Genomic DNA, 22118 nt, shown 5'->3' on the forward strand with positions numbered 1-22118 from the left:
AAAGCCCTGGGCTCCCTCTGCTGGGGTCAGGTGAGAATAGGGTCAATTTCATCCAGAGTGCCCTAGCATGATCAAGTAACTGTCAAGTCCAGGGACTGAGGCTACAGCCCGAAAGGGGCAGGGTAGGGAACGCAAAGGCAGCCGTGGGAAGAGCCTCACCCCACCAGGCACCAGACTTGTGTCCCCCTCAGTGGTCTCTGTATAGCAAACCTGAAGACTCAAGTGTGCAGGAGTGCCAGGCCAGGGTCACGCTCCTGTAAGGCTACTTCAGGCCCTCTTGGTCCTCTTCCCTTCTTCCCACTCCTAGCTGTGGAACAAGACTGCCACAGCCAGGGGCTTCCCGGGGATGCCCAACCTGTGGCCATCATTAGCCTGCCTCCACTCACCCTCCTCAAAACCTCTTCCCACTGCCAGATAAGGACAACCTGGGATTGAGCTCGGCTGTGAAGCAAAACTCCCAGCACCCTGTGAGAGAACGAATAAAGGAAGGCCTAAATTTGTCAATCTCAATGCCAAATTCCAATTCTATATTCACACCTTTCCACTTGTCAGAAAGAGCTGGTGCTCTGCCCCGCCTACTCAATTTGCCATACACTATAGTCATTTTATCTTCTGTTGTGTAGTAAGAGGACTAACTAAAGTCAGCAAGTACTTTCTAAATACCAGTGAGGTGCCAGAACTTCTAGACCACGTGGTCATGACAAGAGAATACAGGAGCAGTGCACCTCCTCAGAGCCAGTGCGTGAGGAACCAAAAGCAGCCCGCAGAGAGGTCCTCCTCACATCCACCCCCACGCCCCACTCTCCACAGCGCCTGCCCAGTACCCTGCACTGATAGGGGTGATCAGCTCCGTGGCAGTCGTCACTTTGGCCTTTACTGTCATGATGTTGAGGTTCATGAGGTAGTAGAAAGTCAAGTGAAGCACACTGTCATCTGGAGGGGGAGGACAAAAAGAAGACCATGTACAAGTTGAATGTGACAGCAGAGTCTACAATATCATAGAACAGAAAGCAAGGCTTTTAAGAGCTTTTACTGTAAAAACAAAAACTCAATGGCAATTTTATATTGAGTAAAAACTGTCTACAAATTCTTTGCAACTCCTCTCTCCAAGACGGGGAGCTTCATTTCCCTCCCCTTGAGTGTGGGCTGGACTTAGCTGCTACTAAAAAGTAGAAAGGGAGCAATCAAGTGATCCCCCTTGGATCCAGGTTAGTACCACCAGTAATAGATACATTGACACCACATACCCCTGACATGATGGGATGACGAAACCATGTCTATGGTATTCCTCCACCAAACCCATAAGCTCAGTCTGATAAGGAGAAAACACCAGACAAAGCCAAATTGAGTTTTTCTACATAATAAATAAACCTGGTCTTCAAAGATGTCAAGGTCATGAAAGATAAATGAAGACTGAGGACAAGACTGTCCTGCCTGCAGGAGACTAAGGGGAATGACAACTAAATGCAATGTGAGATCCTGGACTGGATCCTAAAATGGACAAAGGACATCAGTGGAAAAACTAGGGAAGTCTGCATAAATTCTGTGGTTTAGTTAATTCTACCAATAAAATTAACGCTGAGTGAAGAGCATGAGAAGTCTATTACAGCAACTTCTGAGTCTAAAATTATCTCAAAATAACAAGTTAAAAAAAAAAAGAAGTGCATAGAGTGTGTTTCCATTTGTGCAAAAGCTAAAAGGATGAATACATGCTTGTATAAAAAAAATCTTCTAAATACATGAATAGTTCTAGAAAATATGTAAGAAATCTGTCACAAAGAGGTAAGACCTTGAAGGTAAGACCAGAGTCTGAGAGTCTCAGATGAGAGGGAAACTTGCACACAACAGTTAGCTCTTATACCGTGTACGTTGCTTTATCCCTACAAAACCAGTTTCAAAACATTCTCTGCAGAATACAAACGTCTACTTATGTTTACGAAATTAGGCACCCTGGTCATAGTACTCCAATCCTGCATACTCTTGCAACTTGTTCTGTGTATCTGACTTAACCAATTCAGAAATTGATGTAATTTTATCAAGCATCCCATATGTGCCTAGTTTTGTTGCTATGTTGTTATGCTTATGACTCAGAGGGAAAAAAAATCAAACTTCATGCAAAATAATGAGAAAAAACAAAGAAATATGAGACCAGAATCTTTTCTTGGTCAAACAGGACTGTGGCTTGCCGGCCCCTGTGCACCTGCAGCTAGCCAAACCCTTAAATGCTATGGACCTGCCAGAACAAGGGGAGCCAGACCTTTGCACTTCAGGTCCAGCATGACAGACAGTGGGTGCCTCTTTAGCATCTCTTTGCGCTTGTCATCCAACTGAACTCCCAGTGTGGGTCGCCGGCGTTTCTGGACAAAGGAAAGATCAAATGAGATGAACGCTGGTCATATGAATTTCCCCCTTCCTTCCCCCTACTGGCCAGGGCCTCAGCCCCTCTGCCTGGGACCTGCTGCTTCAGCTATCCAGCTATCAGACCCTCAGCAGCTCGTTCTTTCCAACCTCTTTCTTCTGCTTCTAGGAAGGATGGCACCTGCCAACCAGCAGGCCCTGGTGCAGCTGCCTGACACACTAGGAGGGGAAACAGCTCTCACCGTGGTCTGCTCCTCTTCAGCATCAGAGTCACTCTCGTCATCTGCAACCACAGAGAGAAGGCATCGAGGTGAGGAGGCCCCCAATGCTCCTAAAATGCCCCAACCCATGGGCATAAAGGGGCCAAGACTCTGTGTCATTTGTAAATGGGTTTCTTTAGAATACATGATAAAGTAATTTGCTGCTGCTGATTCGATACAGAAAACATGGTGATGGAAGAAAAAAAGGAGGAATGTCTCATAATCGCTCCGCCTATTTTTGGGAAGTGCTTTTTAATATAATCCTATGCACAAGTCCCTACCCCCCCTTGCTGGAAGTGGTGGTAGTAGCAGTAACAGTATTATAAATAGCAACAGCAGTAGCTAGTTCAAGTTCATACAACTTGAGGGGTTGCTATGTGCTAAGAATGATGCTAAGAACTTTGCGTGCATGACCTCACTTAACTGACAAAATAATTCTACATGAGGTATTACTATCCTGTTTTGACAAGAAGTAAACTGAGGCCCAGAAATGCTAAAGAGGGGCTCCTGTGTGGCTTAGTCGGTTAAGTGTCCGACTTCGGCTCAGGTCACTATCTCATGGTTCATGAGTTCGGGCCCGTGTCGCACTCTGTACTGGTAGCTCAGAGCCTGGAGCCTGCTTCAGATTCTGTGTCTTCCTGTCTCTGCTCCTCTCTTGCTTGTACTCTCTCTCTCTCTCAAAAATAAACATTAAAAAAAAGAAAGAAAAAACTGAAATATTAAAGAGCTTTCCCAGGAGCAATGAGCTAGTGAGTGGCAGGACCAAAATCCACAAGCAATGCTTTTCCCTGTTTACCCTTGAGCATTAAGACATTAAAGTCAAGCTCCCTGCTACTCAGAACTAGTACAGCTAATTTCCAAAGGACCAGTACTGCCCTGGAGTGTTGACCTGGTGCCCCTGGACCCAGCTATGGAAGACATTGGGAAAGATCTTGATATTACCTTGGGAGTCTTCCGGAGGCTTAAATAGAGCCTTGGCTTCGTCGACACTGCCTTCAATTGCCACAGACAGCGTCTTATCTGTGAGCAAGAAAAAGCTTCATATGATAGCCGCTGAGGGAAGGAGCTAAGCTACACAACAGGCTAACTCTGGGACTGCATTTCTTCTGTCTTTGTTACAGCTCCTTACTGACTGGGGGTAGAAGGGGGTGGAAGGGCAAAAGCCCTTTCTCCAGATGAGGAGGAAAAAGGTGGGAAACTTAAGGCTTTTTTCCATTATTTACTGAGAAGAAAGAATCCGAAGTGCAGATTTTAGACAAGCACCACTGGAGATTATGGTGAACGCCTTTCTTTTCAAGCTTATACCAAGGCATAATCTCACCCTAGTTCCTAAAGCCACAGGATACTCTTCTGCCAAGTGTCTTAAAGGTTCTCATCCAGAAGCTCCTAACTGTCCACATCCCAGAAACAATGGTTCTCATCTAAGTGCTTGCTTACTCTCTATTCTGTACTACACCATTCACATTCAAGTGGGAAGCAGGACAGTGCATAGGAACTTGGACCCTGAAGTCTAGTCCCAGATCTGAGTCCCTACCCCACCAATTCTAAACACCTGGAAAGTTATGTCACTGCTCTGCGCCCTGCTTTCTCCATCTATGAAAGAAACCCTGTCCTGACAAATGGCGGCTGCCTGATGGGTGGTGAGAACCAAATAAGCTGATGCTTATAATTGTAATAATATTTTTTTTTTCAAATTAATGTCTAACCGTCACAACAACTCTAGGAGAGCCATATTACTACTATAGCCACGAGATGAGAAAATTAAGGCTCAGAGAGTTAGACACAATAGCCAGGAAGTAGCTAAGCCAGGATTCAAGACTAGGTCTATTCAACTTGAGCCTGGTATCTTAAACAGGAAGATAAGAGGGCTTTTCCATGCATCAGGACTGACATTCCCCTAGGTGACACCTGGCCTGCCTCTGTGGAACTCTGTAGGTCTACTGGGAGGTCAGACAGGCCACAGTCCCTCTTGCTCCACTGAAAAGGGCATATGGATTACAGATCGTCAGAGGAGCCTGAAATGGCTTACCCAACTGCACTAAGAAGGGATGGCAAACTTCCTCTACCTGGCAAGGCCACTGAGATAATACTTCCAGGAGATTGGCCACTACTCTCTGACAGCCTGCATGAACCCACATACTTCACCCCAAACAAGCTGGCTGGCCCCTCCAACCACTGGCAAATGCCAACTGTTTTCTTGGGTAGCTTAATCCTGAAATTCTACAGTAAAATGGGAAAGGAAACAGGTTGGGTTTAAACACAAAAGAAAATTACTCACCCTGTCTAGGGGGCTGGGAGGATTTCATATGAGCTGATGATGGAAACAAGAAGGAGAACGAAAGGGAAGGAGAGGACCAGGAGGACCAGGAAGACACAAGAAGAGAGACAGTAATGTGTCGGTGCCCATGGCTGGGAGGACAGGCATGCACTGATGCGGTACAGGTCTGTCTGATGCGGTGGGGTGAAGAAGAAAAGTTTAGGTGCTGGGTGAAAGCTGCAGGAGGGCAAAAGGTAGGGTCTCCAATACCTTTTCTAAACCCTATGGAGTAAAGGGCTGCCCATAAGCTTAAAGCAGACACATCTTCCCATTTGGTAAATCACTTTAACGACATGCAGCCTGTTTGAGCATCATGAAAGCCTGGGAAGGCTGCCTGGGACCTGTGTTCACCAAGTCCTCTCTCTGAAGCGGAACGAGAGGTGCTGATCCACCTGCCAAGCGTGCCTCCATGGGGTGAGTGTCTGGGAACCCAGGCATCCAGGCTGCTGGGGCACTGCACCCATAGCTGACCAGCCAGGCTCATCGAAGATTCAAAGCCATCCATTCTGAAATGCCCACCAGGTTAGTCTAGCTTCAGGCCAGCTGGTCAAAGCAGCCATGCTGGGTGGTGCAGGGGGGAGGCCGCGTCTGTCACCTGTGGGCTTCTGAGCTGGAACAGGGAGCTTTCCTCAGCGGGCAGGGCTTCCAAATGACTCAGTCGGCCACGGCTGCTCCTCCCACAGCCCCTCTTCCTCACCCAGCCCCCATACTCACCACAGGCCTGCCCATATGCAGTGGCCTGGACAAAGAGGACATAGAGAGGCGGTGGCAGGTGTCTAGCTGTCTCATATTGCTTGTGAGCCTGGTCGAACGGCATGAACAAGTACTCTTGCACTGGGAGGGAAGCCTGCAAGCAATAAAAGAAGGACTTTTGTTTTCCCTTTTAGGCAGTCCACATGTGAAGAGGTGGCTGCTGAGTTACTACAACAGTTTTTTTTTTAATCTATTAAAAATACACGATAAGTTAACAGAATAGGTAAATAAAAGGTCAGTACAAAAAAATCAATTTATACAAGCAACAAAATATGAAAATGAAAAAGAAAACCAAACTCAACCATTTCCAAGAGCATCAAGAAAACTTAAACTACCTAAAAATAAATAAGTGAAAAGTGAATAAGCTTCAACACAAAGGCTTGAGGAATGAAAGGCCATTTTAATGGCCCGGAAGATTCAACACCGCCCTGAAATCAAATCACTCCAAACTGATGTACAGATTCAATGCAACTCCAGTCTATATCCCAGAAGGTGAAAACAGACTAGCTGACTCTAAAATTTATATGTTAAATGCAAAGGGCCAAAAACAACCAAGACAATCCTAAAAAATTAAGTTAGAGGACATATACTACTGGGCATCAAGACTTCTTTTAAATCATTTATTTTTTAATAAAAATTTTTATTTTTATTTTTTACTTATTTTTAAAATTATTTTTATGTCTTTATTTTATTTTGAGAGAGACAGAGTGTGAGCAGGGAAGGGGCAAAGAGACAGGGAGACACAGAACCCGAAGCAGGCTCCAGGCTCTGAGCTGTCAGCACAGAGCCTGACACGGGGCTTGAACTCACCCTGTGAGAATATGACCTGAGCTGAAGTCGGATGCTTAACTGGCTGAGCCACCCAGGTGCCCCTAAATAAAATTTTTTTAACATTTTTTTTTTTGAGAGAGAGACAGAGCATGAGTGGGGGAAGGGCAGAGAGAGAGAGAGAGAGAGAGAGAGAGAGAAACAGAAAGACAGACAGACAGACACAGAATGCAAAGCAGGCTCCAGACTCTGAGCTGTCAGCACAAAGTCCAATGCAGGGCTTGAACCCACGAACTGTGAGATCATGACCTGAGCCAAAGTTGGTTGCTTAACTGAGACACCCTGGGCATCAAGGTTTCTAATAAAGCTACTGTAAATAAGCCATTTGTGATAGACAAATAGATCACACACAAACCTACATAGACATTTGATTTATGACAAAAGTGGTATGTAGAACAGTGGGGAAAGCACAGTCTTTTCAATAAATGACCCAGCTGAATACCTACATAAAAAGAAAAAAGAAAAAAGAAACTGACCCTTACTTCACACTACGTACAACGTTCCCTTCCAGGAACCCTAGAGGTCTAAGTGTGAAAGATAAAAAACAGAGCTTCTATAAGAAAACACGAGAATATCTGTATGACAAGAGTATCTCTGACTTGACAGAGAGAGATTTCTTAAACAGGACATCAAAGCACTAATCATAAAGGAAAACAGTGATAATTAGATCATATAAAAATTGAGAACATCTGCTCATTAAAAGATGCTGTCATGAGAGTGTAAAAGAAAGTCACAAAATGGGAAAAAGATCTGCAAAAGACTCATCTCTGGAATATATAAAAAAGTCCAAGCAATCCAACAGCAAAATGAACGGAAGACTGCAATAAGCCTTCTGCAAATGAGGTAATCCAAAAGCAAAGAAGTACATAAAAGGGGCTGTGCTCAATATCACTGGTCCCCAGAGAAAGGCAATGTCCTCCAGAATGGCTAAAATCAAGAAGGCTGACAATATCAAGCGCTGGTGAGGATGTGGAGTAATTACAACTTTCATATGGTGCTGGGGGAAATTTTGTATATCAGTGCAATTGCATTAGAAAAATGTCTCAGCGTCTGCCAAAGCTAAATATATGCCTAGCATATTCTATGACCCAGCAATGTCATTCCTGGGTATATATTCAACAGAAATATGTACATATGGCACCAAAGGAGAAAGAATGCTTACAGCAGTATTATTCATAATAGCCCCAAATTGGAAGTACCCATAATCAAATACTAAATATCAATGAAAATAAATGAAATCCTGGTGCTCACAACAATACAGATGAATCTCACAAACATAATGTTGAGCAAAAGAAGTCAGACACAAGAGCATATACTGTATGATTCTGTTTGTGTAAGTTCAAAAACAGGCCAAACTAACATATGACATTAGATATCAAGATGACAGTTACTGAAAGATGAGAGGAGATAGTAAACGGGAGGGAGAATAAAATAACTTCTGGAAAGTTGGTAATGTTCTTTTTCTTGATGTGGGTGCCAGTTACACAGACGTGTTCACTAGTGAATATTTACTGAGCTATACACTTATAAGCTCTATGCTTTTCTTTTGTAAAAATTATGTTTTTAAATGTAATATATGTACATTGTTTTAAACAGTTGTGTTTTAGAGGCGCTGGGGTGGCTCAGTTGGTTGAGTATCTGACTTCAGCTGAGGTCATGATCTCACAGTTAGTGGGTTTGACCCCATATTGGGCCCCATGCTGACAGCTCAGAGCCTGAAGCCTACTTCAGATTCTGTGTCTCCCTCTGTCTGCTCCTCCCCCACTTGTGCTCTCTCAAAAAATAAACATTAAAAAAAAATTTTTTTAAACAGTTGTTTTTTAGTTTATAAAGCATAAACTCCCAGGGGCACCTGACTGGCTCAGTTGTAGAGCATGTGACTCTTAACCTTGGGGTCATGATTTTAAGCCCCATGTTGGGCATAGAGTTTACTTAAAAAAAAAACCAACTATTAGGATTTAGAACAATCTGCCTCACAAAGCAAAGAAAAATCAGGTCACCTATATAGAAAGACATTACAAGGGGCACGTGGGCGGCTCAGTCAGTTAAGCATCCAACTTTGGCTCAGATCATGATCTGATGGCTCGTGAATTCGAACCCCAAGTTGGGCTGTACTGACAGTTCAGAGCCTGAAGCTTCCTTTCAATATGGGTCACCCTCTCTCTCCGCCCCTCTCCTCCTTGTGCTCGGTCTCTCTCTCTCAAAAATAAACATTAAAAAAAAAAAGACATTATTTTTTACATTACATTCTAAAGTAAGGACTTTTCCTCCTAAGGTACCTAATGGCTTTCAAATAGGAGTAAAGTTATTTTCAGAAGAGAGTACCTCTGCTGAACAGGTACCCCCAAGGTGCAGTCAGGGAGTCTAACTGACATCCACAGAAGCATGCTTAGATGCCTGGAGACTGGGGGGCTGACGGAAACCATTCTGGGGTAAACTAAATCTATAGTTTGCAAAAGTATTTTACCTAAAAGTAGCTCTGGGTAAGAAGAAAACATCCCAGGTAAATGTGTGTATATGTTCCTGAGCTCACCTGGCAGCATCTCTTCCACCCAGGACACAGCCTTACTGTACTGGCTGGGTAGAAACTCCAGACAAGACCATCCTTGCAATGAGCTCTGACATCCATTAGGTAACAGAGCTGGCAAAACCCAAAGGGAGACGTGGCTGCTGGAGGCCTCAGGTCAGCAAGGTATCAGTGGGTGCTGAAGACAAAGCAAAGCAAAGGGCCAAGGTTGGGGAATATGTGGGGAAGAGCCTCACCTGCATGATGCTATTGAGGCGAGGCTGGAGGCTGCTCAGATACTCCTTCTTCACCTCAATCTCCTTGAGGATCTTCTCCTTGTTGGACAGGCACTCTCGGTACTTCTCTGCCAGCCTATTGGGAGAGGACAGACCACTGTCATTTAAAGCTGCTCAGAGATCTCCCGATATATCTACTCACTGTCACAATCTAGCTAATGACAGCAGTCATGATTAACTAATGTTTACCTATCACTTACTATGTGCCAGGCACTTATAGAACTCTTTATAAGCATTACTGCATTTAATCCTTATAAAAATCCTGGAAGATAGGGACTCTTCTTTTCCCCAAAGGAAGAAAGAAAAGCTCAAGGAAGGAGGTAACTTACCAAAGGTCACCCAGCTAAGAGCAAGTACAAAGCTGGGCTTTGAATCCATGCCTATCTGGCTCCAGAGGCTCTGCCCATTAACTACCAGGAGATATCCCTGTGTTATTTCCTGCTCCAATTCTTGCCTCTAGGGTCTATACTCCAAACTTTCACAAACATGTGGATTTGCCAACTAAAGGACCCAAATGAGACCCACAGACTGGCCTGACTGGGGCAGGGTGGGGATGGTTTATGGACCACAGGAAAACAACACTCATCATTTAGCCTATGCCCAAGGCAAGCAGTGTGCTAGACAGAGGAGTGATGGGCTAGCCCGATCTGCTAAAATCTGGCACCAATTCCATAAGAACTAGACTTAGTCCTTATTAAATTCATTAACATAAACCTAAGGAATAGAATACCTACTATAACAGAAAAAAAAGAGGGAAACAAAACACCTACTTCTCCAATGGAAAAAAGATGTGTCAACCAAATGCCCTAGAATTCTTGTACAAATACAGAGGAAGAAAGTCACCATAACGAAAAAGATGCAGCCATGAAAAATCCAGTATGAAAAAAAATGCTGTTTTCTTAAAAAAGACTAGATTAAATTACACAGTAAAAATGTTATTTTTAACCAACTTGACAATAAATTATTTGTAAGAAAAAAAAGGAATGTTATTTTTAGTATGGAAAAGATTTTTATTTTTATTACTATGGGAAATTTTTGTGTGTAAAGGTGTTCCTTGAAGCATAATTTATGATAGTAAAAAATGATAAAGATCTAATCCAATAAAAAAAAGACTACATACATTATAATTTGTCTATACACAAGATGCTGTATAACCTTCTAAAATAATGTTTGCAAACCTTTAAAGTATCACAGGGATAGTCTTAGAGGCAGGAGGAGAAAGCAAAAAACAAAACTAGACTTACCATACAAAAAGTATTTAGGTATCAGGTATTAAAATTTTAAAGAAAAAGTTACTCCAATTTTCTATTAACAGCCTTAATCAATTCCAACCCCACCCATGATGCAGTTGGACAAGTTTGAATTGGATGTGAATGAATCACAACATGAGACTTGGTCATAAGAAATCATTCTGCTGGTTCCACAGAACTGCACTGTCTGATTTTGAGTCATGACAAAGCACTGTCCCTATGGGTAAAGGTCTGTGTTGCCCAGGTTAACAAAGTCAGGAAAGGAGAAACACAACCTTTTCCGTTGCTCCAGCTCCCAGTCCAGACGTGCAAGGGTTTGTTGGTGAGGGTCTCCCATGGTGACTTCAGCCTTGCTAATATCTGGAGGAGCCTCCTTATAAAACTCCTCTAAACTGACCAGATCAATTTCTTCATGCTTCGACCTGCAGGCAAAAACTAGATGTCAAGCTGCTGTTCTCAAGACTCCAAACTGTGGATTAACCAGGCCCAGTTCCCCCCATAGATGCCCACTTAGCCCTGGTCTACAACTACCAAGGAACCTGGAATCCATCCAGTCTTCTCAGCAAACGCTCATTAGTAAATATCTCGCTTTTTTTTTTTTTTTAATTTATTTCTGAGAGAGATACAGACAGCGTGAGCAGGGAAGGGTCAGAGAGAGGGAGACACAGAATCCGAAACAGGCTTCAGGCTCTGAGCTAGTGGTCAACACAGAGCCTGACGCGGGGCTCGAACCCATGAACCATGAGATCATGACCTGAGCCGAAGTCAGACGTTTAACCAACTAAGCTACCCAGGCGCCCCTAAATATCTCACTTTGAAGAGAAGTAGATGGTTACATACCACAGGATCCTTATCCATGGTGCTCAACCTTTTTATCCATGAGTTAGATAAAGACTTGGAAGGGATGTTTATCAAATTTACAGTTATCTCCAAGCTTAGGAAGAGAGCTAAGAGCTGAAAAAGTCAATAAAAACACTAGTCTAGACCTAGACTGCCAGCTTGAAACCAAGAAATTACATTTAACAGGAAAAAAACATAAGGGTCTGCACTTAAGTTTAAATTTTTTTTTAATGTTTTATTTCTGAGAGAGAGAGAGAGAGTGTGAGGAGGGGAGGGTCAGAGAGAGGGAGACACAGAATCAGAAACAGGCTCCAGGCTCTGAGCTAGCTGTCAGCACAGAGCCTGATGTGAGGCTCGAACCCATGAACCGTGAGATCATGACCTGAGCCGAAGTCGGACGCTTAACCGACTAAGCCACCCAGGCGCCCCTGCACTTAAGTTTAAAACATTAATCACATAATCAAGGAATGAGGAAGATCCAGGATGGCATAACCGGTGTGAAAACGATCTAGAGGCTTCAACTGTTGTATGTATAGTGATTCACATGTATAAAAGAAAAGAAATCCAATACTCTTTCCTGTATTAACACAGTGCACAGGTCATGGACAGATGATGGCGATAATGGCAGCTACCAGGTATGACAGCCTCACATAATTCTCAGGATAACTATCAAATGGGGATTTCTATCTCCATATTTCAAATGAGATGGAGACTCCTACAGATGAGCAGCTTGCCCAAGGTCACATAGCTAGCAGAGCTGGGATTTGAACCCAGGCTTGTCTGACACCAGGGCCAGTGGTGGTCACCTGCCTCTGCACAGACTAGTTCTACTGTATTCTGCATTTGTTAGCTTTCATCTGAGTGACAGTTACAGCTTGGGGCATCCTATTCTTCTGTTTTTAAGATCTCTTTATTCTTAAGCAGTTTAAGATACATAAGAAGTTTCAAAAACAGTACTGAGAGGGGCACCTGGGTGGCTCAGTCAGTTGGGCAGCAGACTTGGGCTCAGGTCATGATCTCATAGCTTGTGAGTTCAAGCCCCACATTGGGCTCTGTGCTGACAGCTTAGAGACTGGAGCCTACTTTGGATTCTGTGTCCCCCTCTTTCTCTGCCCCTTCCCTACTTATACTCTCTCTCTCTCTCTCAAAAATAAAATTAAAAAAAATTAAAAAACAAAAACAAAAAAACAGTACTGAGGGTTTACTTTCCCCTGGATTCCCCCAACAATATCTTTTTTTTTTTTTAATTTTTTTATTTATTTCTAGGAGAGAGAGAGACAGCATGAGCAGGGGAGGGTCAGAGAGAGAGGGAGTCACAGACTGAAACAGGCTCCAGGCTCTGAGCTGGCAGTCAGCACAGAGCCCGACGCGGGGCTCGAACCCACGAACCGCGAGATCATGACCTAAGTGAAAGTCAGACGCTTAACCGACTAAGCCACCCAGGCGCCCCTCCCCCAGCAATATCTGATCTCTGCATAGTACATAGTCAAAACGTATGACTCAATACTATTAACTCAGGTGTGAACCTGATGTGAATTTCGCCTCTATTAGTATTTAACTATTATTACATGATGAACGTATAGAGTAAATGAAGATGCCTCTCAAAGTTCAGCATAATTATTGGGGTGCCTGGGTGGCTTAGTAGGGTAAGTGTCCAACTCTTAATCTCGGCTCAGATCTCAGTCATGATCTCATGGTCTGTGAGCTTGAGCTTCATGTCGGGCTCTGCACTGACATCACAGAGCCTGCTTGGGATACTGTCTCTCCCTCTCTCTGCCCCATCCCCCACTTGCTTGTGAGCTCTCTCTTCCTCAAAATAAATAAACTTTTAAAAAGTAGCATAATTATCAGAAATACACCAGATCTAATGACTGATGTGCCCCTCTCATCCCATGTTTATTACAATAAAACCTGCCTCTTTTCAGTTTGCACAAATAGGCCTGACCAGGCAAGAATACATTCCCTTCTCTCTCTGTCTACTCTTTCCTCCTTCTCATCTCTCAGCTTGGATTTTCCAAGAAGCATTACATTTTATTTTTATTAAAAACATTTTTTTAATGTTTTTTATTTATTTTCGAGAGACACAGAGACAGCATGAGCAGGGGAGGGTCAGAGAGAGAGAGGGAGACACAGAATCTGAAACAGGCTCCAGGCTCTGAGCTAGCTGTCAACACAGAGCCCGACACGGGGCTCAAACCCACAAACCGTGAGATCATGACCTGAGCCAAAGTTGGACACTCAAACGACTGAGCCACTGAGGCGCCCCAAGGCATTACATTTTCAAATGGACACTGACAGAATCTTTCAATCTTCTCACTGTCCAATGTATTTCTTTTCTTTTTTCTTTTTTAATAAAGATGTGAAGTTAATGCCATATTTCCGTGAAAATCTATAGGCTAACCTCTGGCCTTTTAGGGGAAAAATATCCTGTCCTTTTTATAATCAAAATATCCAGTGGTGCCACTGCTCCCAACATAAGCATATAAATAAAATATTAGTGATGATTATAAATAAAAGAAAATAAAATAAAATGGACACTGATAAACTATAGATTGTTCACCTGAGGGCAACTAAGCGGCAAGAATTTCAGGTTCCAAAGAATAAAATCCAGTTGCAAAAATGTATGGCTGGAAACTTAAGAGAGGAAATGTGGGCCAAAAGGTTAAAAGGATTTGACTGGAAGGAAGGGAGTTACTCCCATGCAAGGTGCCCAGGAATCAAACTGGTTACTAATGTAAAGGCTGCTGCTGGAAAAAGACAACTGTTTTTGACCAGGTACACAGCTCAAAACTTAAAAAAGTCAGACAGGCTTCTAAGGTTCTTTGTGCAGGTTGGAAACACTGCTTCCAATTTTCCCAAAGTGATCCGTTCACTCTTGTCCCAGATCGTGCAGTCTCTAAGCTCTTCTGTATTCTTTTTTTTTTTTTAACAATTTTTTTTTAATGTTTTTTAATTTATTTCTGAGAGAGAGAGAGAGCATGAACGGGGGAGGGTCAGAGAGAGAGGAAGACAGAAACTGAAACAGGCTCCAGGTTGAGCTAGCTGGCAGCACAGAGCCCAATGCAGGGCTCGAACCCATGAACCGTGAGATCATGACCTGAGCTGAAGTCGGACGCTTAACTGACTGAGCCACCCAGGTGCCCCACATCTGATTTCTTTTTAAGGGGACTAGCTCATCCTGAGCTATGGAGGAAAAAGCAGTTACCAATAGACAATTCTGCCAAAGTTTGTTCTCCAAAACTTACTTAAACTCCAGACATTTGGTGATCTCTTTCTGCAGGTGCATCACCTCATACAACAGGTTCTGGAGCTGCAGGTGATAGGCATCTACTTTCTGCTTGGCCTGAAAGGAGGACAAGGTGAGAGGTGAGTGGGGCAAGTCAGGTCAAACAGAGCAGCAGCAAACTCAGGGAAGAGGTAAAGGGGATTAAGAAGGGGATGGGGAAGAGGGAGGAGGAGGATTAAACCTCTCAATTCCTACCTCATGGGTCTGATCTCTTCCTTTCTTCAACCTAATATGGGCTAATCGATTAAGCTTCTTCAGTGTCATGAAATGCACACAGCTCTGGATCCTCCGATCTTCTATCTCGACTGCCTGCAGGCAAAGAAAACTGGTGAAGACCTTGACAACAGATTCTGGCTCAGCTTCCTTCGGGCCCTCACTGCTGACCCATCCCCATCCAGGGCCAAAAACAGATACTGAAAGGAGCTCAGAACCATGACAAGTGTCAATGAAAAATGGAGCAAGTACAGCCAATGCACAATTAATATCTGTCCTAGGGCACCTGGGTGGCTCAGTGAGTTAAGCGTCACTCTTGATCTTGGCTCAGGTCATGATCTCAAGCACAGTTTGTGGGATCAAGCCCCACACTGGGCTCTATGCTGACAGAGTGGAGCCTGATTGGGATTCTCTCTCTCCTGGTCTCTCTTTGCCCCTCCTCCACTCTCTTTCAAAATAAACTTTAAATATTAAAAAAAATAAAACCAATTAATATCTGTCCTTACATACTGTCTACAGAGATCCTAACAATAGCAACATCCTGCCATACAATTTGATCTCATGAATAACATTACAGAATAACTTAAATGAACACACAGAATTATAGCTTGGCAACAGTAAAATATGATGTAATAATCATAACAATATTGGCCAGGATAAGCACAAATAAGTGAGAATCTTGGAAATACATGGGTTTTGTTTTTAGTCACACTGTTTAGTTTCTTTGCCTCAAAGTCTAGATCATTCATTTAATACTAATAATTTCATTTTTGGTCTCTATAATATACCTGTATATATCCATCCTTACAACAAACAAATTTACACATATCATCATTTCCCAACACCTAGCAAAATGCCTAGCATGAATAAATATTAGTTGGATGAACTGTCAAACTACAGTTAGGAGAAAAATTAATTATCCTGTACTTTTGTTACTCTAATTGATGACTGGGTGGTGATGAAATGTTCCAATAAATTAATAAGCACATCTCTGGAGCCCCCAGACTCCAACGACCTGATCACGGCTAGGCCAAAGACCAAGATCAGGAAGGACTCTGGCGGGTGCAAAACAAGTCCATCCGTGCAAACTCCCCAGGTTCATGTCTGCCCCAAACCACTGCTACTCCTTACCACATCCTTGCCTCCTCGGCTCTTTAGGTCCTGGATCTCAGCCATGAGCCTCTGCAACTCTTGGCATGTGTACTTGTAGAGCTCATAGTCTCTGCCAGGGTCCCGCAGGTCCACCTCAGCCTCCTCGCTGTAGTATTTACCTTCCTGTGGAGGCAAGGATACATGCCTTGGGTGGGGAATAAAAGTCTCCCAGTTGGGACCAGGGACCCTTAGCTGAAATCAGTAACAAAGAAACCCCAAAGCAGATCCCTAAAAAAAACCTGTCCTCAAGGTATGCCTGATTGGCTCTGTTGGTAGAGCATGCGACTCTTGATACTCTGTCAGTAGAGCATGCAGGTTGTGAGTTCAAACCCCCAGGTTGGGTATAAAGATTACTTAAAAATAAAATAAAAAAAACAAAACAAAAAAAAACTGGTCCTCAAATCAAATGTTTTCCTTCTCAAAATGGAAAAGAATCCATCTTTTTTTCTTTCTAATTATAAAGTAATGCATGCTTGGTGTCAGAGAATCAGAATATAGTAAGGAGTATCAAACACAAAATGAAAAGTTGCCTGTAATCTCACCTCCAAACCTGAAATAACTATTTTTAATACTGTGGATAAACACAAATTTTATTTTTAAGCAAAATGGAATCACATTGTCCATGCTATTTAATGCAGTTTCTCATCCCAATAAACTGAATATTCATCAAAATGGCTGTATGATAATCCACTAGATAGATGAACCAGAATTCATTTAACCAAATTCCTACTGATGGATGTTTAGATGGTCAAATCAAGCTTTAGCAGAGACTAAAATAGCATAATTGGTCACCCAGCCTTTGGAGTAAATGGAACACATCTCTTGAAGAGAATTAGCTACTTAATGATACTGTACTGCATATTTGAATTTTTTTAATGTTTTATTTATTTCTGAGAGAGAGAGAGAGAGACAGAGAGAGCAGGGGAGTGTCAGAGAGAGAAGGAGACACAGAATCTGAAGCAGGCTCCAGGCTCTGATCTGTCAGCACAGAGCCCGACGCGGGGCTCAAACCCACCAACTGCGAGATCATGACCTGAGCTGAAGTCTAACGCTTAACCAACTGAGCCACCCAGGCGCCTCACTGTACTGCATATTTGAAAGTGACTAAGACAATAGGTCTTAAAAGTTACCACAAGAAAAAAAAAAAACTGTAACCACATATGGTTAACTAGATTTTGTAGTGATCATTTTACAATATATACAGATACCGAACCATTATATACCTTAAATTAATATGATGTTGTATGTCAACTATATCTCAACAGAAAAAGAATTGATGCCTGCAAAAAGGATAAAATTCTTTTTTAATCTAGATTTCCTAAATCTGAGAAAAACATCATTTTCTACTTAAATTCAAGCTCTTATGTTTCTCTGATCTAGTTTAAAAAAAAGTAATCAATCAACCAATCAAAACAATTAGGTTATAAATTAGCTTGACAGGGGCATCTGGTGGCTCTCAGTCAGTTAAACGTCTGACTCTTGATTTCCGCTCAGGTTATGATCTCTAGGTTCGTGGGACTGAGCCCCTAGCTAACAGCGCAGAGCTTACTTGGGATTTTCTCTCCCCCTCCTCTCTCTGCCTCGCTCCCACTCACACACACATGCATGTGCTTTCCTTCTCTCAAAATAAATAAACTTTAAAAAAGAAAATTAGCTTGAGAGATTTTAAGACAGAGAAATAGTAAAAGGAAAAACCTGCTGACCACATGAGCTCTTAGGCCACAGAAGAGATTCTGTGGGGATGCTGTTCTGGTACTTTCTCAGTAGCTGACCAGGAATGCCACACCTCCAGGTTCTGGTGGTATGCTGCAAATATTGGCTTCTTCTGACTATCAGGAAACTTGGGAGAGACACACACCATACTAGAATGCACTGTCTGTTCAGGCACTATTCACGTCTGATGCAGGCTGGCTGGTTCTTGGAATTTGCCGCTAAACTGAATGTTGGTCAATACTTAGGTTTTATGGAATCGGGGGAATTCCAGGTACCTGGTCAAGCACAGGCCACCTGGGAGGTTGTCACTGTGACCCTCAGCTGCTGCAAAGCCAGGCACTTGGCCACAAGCTGTAATTTCTCAGCAGCATGGCAACACGGACTGATCTTACCTGTTCTGTGTCAGAACGGTTGCGCTTGCCTTCAGATGGAGCTCCATCACTTCGGATCACTTTGGGCTTCCGTTTCTTGCTTGATTCGGATGACATGGTTGTTTGGTAAGGTCAGGAGGAGATGGTAGAGACCTGTTAAAAGGAGAAAACTTTTGCGATTTTCCAGAGTTGGAACTGGGAGATTTTCCTGGAGTCAGAATACTAAAGTCTAACTAGTAGTTCTGGCCACTTATAGCCTTGGTAATTCAAGAAAAGGTCCTCAACCTTCTCAAAGCTTCAGTTTCATCTTCTGTGTAAAAAGGAGAATCATCCCTCAACCTGTCGAAAATTAATCTTCTCCACCTCTTTTAAAGGCACCATAACCACATCACTGACTAAACTCCTAAGCTTAGCATATATACCCATTCCCAATACTATCGATTGATCACTGTGTGCTAGACCTGATCTAAGTACTCTTTGGGTATATCCTCCTTTGGTCCTTATAACAAACCTTTCAGATAAGAACAAGTACCATCTTATAGACGAGAACACTGAGGCTCAGAAAGGCGAATTAACTGCCCAAGGTTACACGGGTAGTATACTAAAGCTTGGTTCTGTCTGATGCCACATCAGTGCTCTTAACTACATGACTATAACACCAATGTGTCTCGCTGCCATCTAGCAATGCCATCAACTCTCTGGTTGACCCTAACATTTAAAAGAATAGTACCTACATTTTATGGGGCTCTAGGGGTCACAAAGCATTCTCCCCCTCTGTTACCTCTCCTGGTTGTCACCACAGCCCCTCTGAGGTGGGCAGCCCTGTCCCCATTACCCCAACAAATCTGCCACCAGCATTTACTGAAAGAGCCAATGGCTCATGGTAGTGAGTCAGAGAAGCCCTGAGTTGGCATCTCCACTCTGTTTAACAGCTATGAGTCCTGACACAAGTCACTTCACTGTTTTCTGGGCCTGTTTCCTCACAGAGGAAATGAGAATAACAGCCCCTACCTCAGGGGCTGTTGTGGACATTGACAGAGGAGGCATTCACTGGGGAAGGTGATGAAGATGACCTAGGAGTGGGGCTGTAAATGGCACAGGGGAGATCTGAAATAATGTTGAACACCTAAGAAGGTCAACCCCTTTTCAAATTCTTTTTAGAAACTTCTGATTGCTTCAAGAACATCTCATTTCCCCAATTCATCTCTAGCATCTGTAAACATCAATCTTCCTTTGTTAGCAAAAGGAATCTTGTCTCAGAGCCTTAGACAATGAAATCTAGCCAGAATTAACAATCTGTTTTCATCATTACCTTCTACATATTGCAAGTCTCCATTTATGGGAGACAATGGAAATTTTCTCCTGAACGCAATTTAGAAGAAAAGTAAAAGAAGTACTTTGAGAAGTAAAAAGTGATTCCATTACAAGTCTTTAGCAAACAGTCTTAAACGGTAAATTGGGCAAAACCCGAAAAGGTGGGACGCGAAAGGCTGAAATGTGAGAAATCCTGCCTTGGCTACACAGTAAAGAGAGCCTGGCACACGTAAGCACACAATAAATGTGAGCTGTAATCACCACCACCATGGACACCGACGTCGTCGTCGTCACCTAGAGGTTGCATAGTGGGGCCCTTCGCTACCGCAGCCAACATTTTCACCTGAAGAGATTGAGCGTGCGGCGCCGAGCGGCCGGGGACCCCGAAGAGTGAGCACGGTCCCCCCGAAGAGTGAGCACGGAGATCTCGGGTCGCACTCCACCCTGGGGACGCTTTCCGGGAGGTCCGCACCTCGATACGGGGGCGCCTTGCCCCGCCCTTCCGACCAGCACTGCTGTCCCGGTCCAGTCCTCGCCGCGTGCAGCCCCGAACCTGCCCCGGCCAGCAAGCCACTTCCGGCGGCGGAGAGAGCGCTTCCCAGGCACCATAGAGAAACGGAAGGAAAGAGCGACCTGCCGGAAGTGAGGCGCGGAGGCCGGAAGCGAAGCGCGGAAGCCGGGCCGGCCACCGAGTCCCCGCCCAAGGAGCTACTGGGCGGTGCAGGAGCAATCAGGCTTCGGACCAGTGTTCTCCCGGGTTCCCGCCGCCGCAGCCTCACAGTGCTTTCCAAAACCAGGAAACTGAGGCCGCAAGGGCAGATTCTTAGGTGCCTTGTTTACCTTTACCCAGAGCCTAAAGCAACGGCCCCCAGCTAGTACACGCTCTGCCTCCGACTAGTTGAGTGAATGAATTCGTCGTAGTTCCAAGAAAACATGAAAGCGTGGTAGTGCTAAGATTTGAGACTTTGTGGACTTGCCTCCATAACCTGGATTCTTAACCACTGTCACATTCACCCAAACATCCCACACTAGTGAGAGTAGCAAGCCAGGGCAGGCATTCATTCTTTTACATTTCTTTCCCCAAGGGCGCATCAGTAGTTTCCTCATTTTAAGTCTGGCTTCCCCAGGGCAATCACAACTCTAATGCAGCATTTGACCGTTTCAAGTGTTTTCTGCCGCTGGTATGACTTCTACAGAGTAGGACTTTTGGTGTAAATCCTACTCATCTGGAGGTAGAAACACTGATGTCCTGAATGCCCGGTTATGAAGGGCAGTCCCTTCTGCTATGGAGGGTTGTGGTGGCAACTCCCTGAGTGTAGCTCAGGGAACAGAGTACCCTGGGGGGGAGGGCGAGGTGGGGGTATAACTCAGCCAGATGGAACTAGGAAACTGGCCCTGCCCCTAGCACCTGCCAAAGCTCCTTGCAGATGAAAAAAAAGACACCATGGTTTATCGTAAATATTTAATTGGTTCCATCAGTGACTCCAGCCTAAGTTTTCCTGAAAGAGAGACAGAATCAAGCTACCTAGAGGTTCATGAGGTGTGGGGATCACTGAAGTCACTGAGCCCAGTCCATATACCCAGTGGCCCCAGTATAATGAGGGTTGAGCAAATAGAATATGAAGAGAGAAACGGAATTGCAGGGTGAGGGAAATACAGGCCCTGGCCCTCTCCTTAGGCTGCAGGAGTGAAAAGGGGGAGGAGACTCTCCCTACACAGCAGCTACACAGTCAGGTTCTCAATCTCATTACATAGGGAGAAAGAGATGAGCCTCTTTCCAACTGTCTTGTATTAGGAACCCCTACCCTCCCAGGTGGCCTTCTGTAACCTCTGTTCTATCTTCCCGATTCTTCTGTATTCCAAATTCTGCAGTTCAAATCCAAGTTCTGAATTCTATGTTCTACCTTCTAGGTTCACATTCCATTCTATGACCCAGATCCTTTCCAGCTCCATCCCTTTTCCCAGCCTTTCTGAATGGAATATGTACGACCTCGTATTTGCTATCTTTAGGGTTTTAGGCTTTTCCCTGACAGGAGGGACTTGGCTCAGACTATCTAGCAAGTGTGTGGCCCAGTGGAGACCAGGGAATTCCAGAGAGCCAGGCCTGGTCTGACCTCCTCTCTCCCCAACCCACCTCTAACCCCTGGACACACTACCTTTTGTGCAAGTAAAGCTAAACTAAGGGCTTCCACGGTGATAACTAGGGACAGGTGGTCTTGAGATAAGGACTCTTAGGGGGCAATGTGAGAAGACATAAAAGGCTGCTGTTCTTCATCAGAGAAACTAAAAACTGCTTCCAGCACAGGGGAAGGAGCAGGCAGGGAAGGTGGGAAGGGCCTGGGCAGAGCCGCAAGTCCTCAGAACCCGGTCATCTTTCAGCTTCCCTTTGTCTGAGCTGAGCACGAACCCCTAGAGTCCTCCCAGATCTGAGAGAAAACCAAGACAGTAGGACTGGGATCTCCTCTGTCCATTGGCTGCCCTGAGGGAGAAGGAGAAGGAGGCGGTGGCAGTGGCAGCATCACTGGAGAGGTGAGATCTTCAAAGGGATCATGATCCGAGACTCCATGTGTCGCACCAGTGGAACTGTGGAGAGACAGGCAGAGGTCACAGAAGGGGCAGAGACAAGCCAACCCCCAACACTGGACTTTGAATGAGGAGGAG

The 22118-nt window shown here is 44.2% G+C and overlaps 2 protein-coding genes across 4 annotated transcripts in view; both read right to left on the reverse strand.

Annotated features, from left to right (window-relative positions):
- THOC5 (THO complex 5) overlaps positions 1-20023 on the reverse strand; it is a 31915-nt gene extending 11892 nt beyond the window's left edge. The window contains exons 1-13 of one of the 2 annotated variants that reach the window (XM_039225623.1): positions 19801-20023; positions 18165-18296; positions 16039-16182; positions 14890-15003; positions 14654-14751; positions 10844-10990; positions 9280-9394; positions 5650-5782; positions 4897-4929; positions 3561-3638; positions 2601-2641; positions 2258-2357; positions 825-933 (exon numbers count right to left, since the gene is read on the reverse strand). In XM_039225623.1, the coding sequence (XP_039081554.1) occupies positions 825-933; positions 2258-2357; positions 2601-2641; positions 3561-3638; positions 4897-4929; positions 5650-5782; positions 9280-9394; positions 10844-10990; positions 14654-14751; positions 14890-15003; positions 16039-16182; positions 18165-18260 (1208 nt within the window). In that variant the 5' untranslated portion in view covers positions 18261-18296; positions 19801-20023. The remainder of the gene's footprint in view (positions 1-824; positions 934-2257; positions 2358-2600; positions 2642-3560; positions 3639-4896; positions 4930-5649; positions 5783-9279; positions 9395-10843; positions 10991-14653; positions 14752-14889; positions 15004-16038; positions 16183-18164; positions 18297-19800) is intronic. The other variant, XM_039225632.1, reaches the window with a different exon arrangement.
- Positions 3979-22118, reverse strand: part of NIPSNAP1 (nipsnap homolog 1) — a 34873-nt gene continuing 16733 nt past the window's right edge. The window contains exons 10-11 of one of the 2 annotated variants that reach the window (XR_005527278.1): positions 21448-22040; positions 3979-3989 (exon numbers count right to left, since the gene is read on the reverse strand). Coding sequence is in view for 1 of the 2 variants with exons in the window: in XM_039225638.1 (XP_039081569.1) it covers positions 21976-22040 (65 nt within the window). In the remaining variant the exon portion in view is untranslated. Of the gene's footprint in view, positions 3990-20904; positions 22041-22118 lie in introns of those variants that run through there. The other variant, XM_039225638.1, reaches the window with a different exon arrangement.

This window comes from Hyaena hyaena, unplaced genomic scaffold, assembly GCF_003009895.1.
Source record: "Hyaena hyaena isolate Hyena2069 unplaced genomic scaffold, ASM300989v1 scaffold_19, whole genome shotgun sequence".
Lineage (NCBI taxonomy): Eukaryota > Metazoa > Chordata > Mammalia > Carnivora > Hyaenidae > Hyaena > Hyaena hyaena.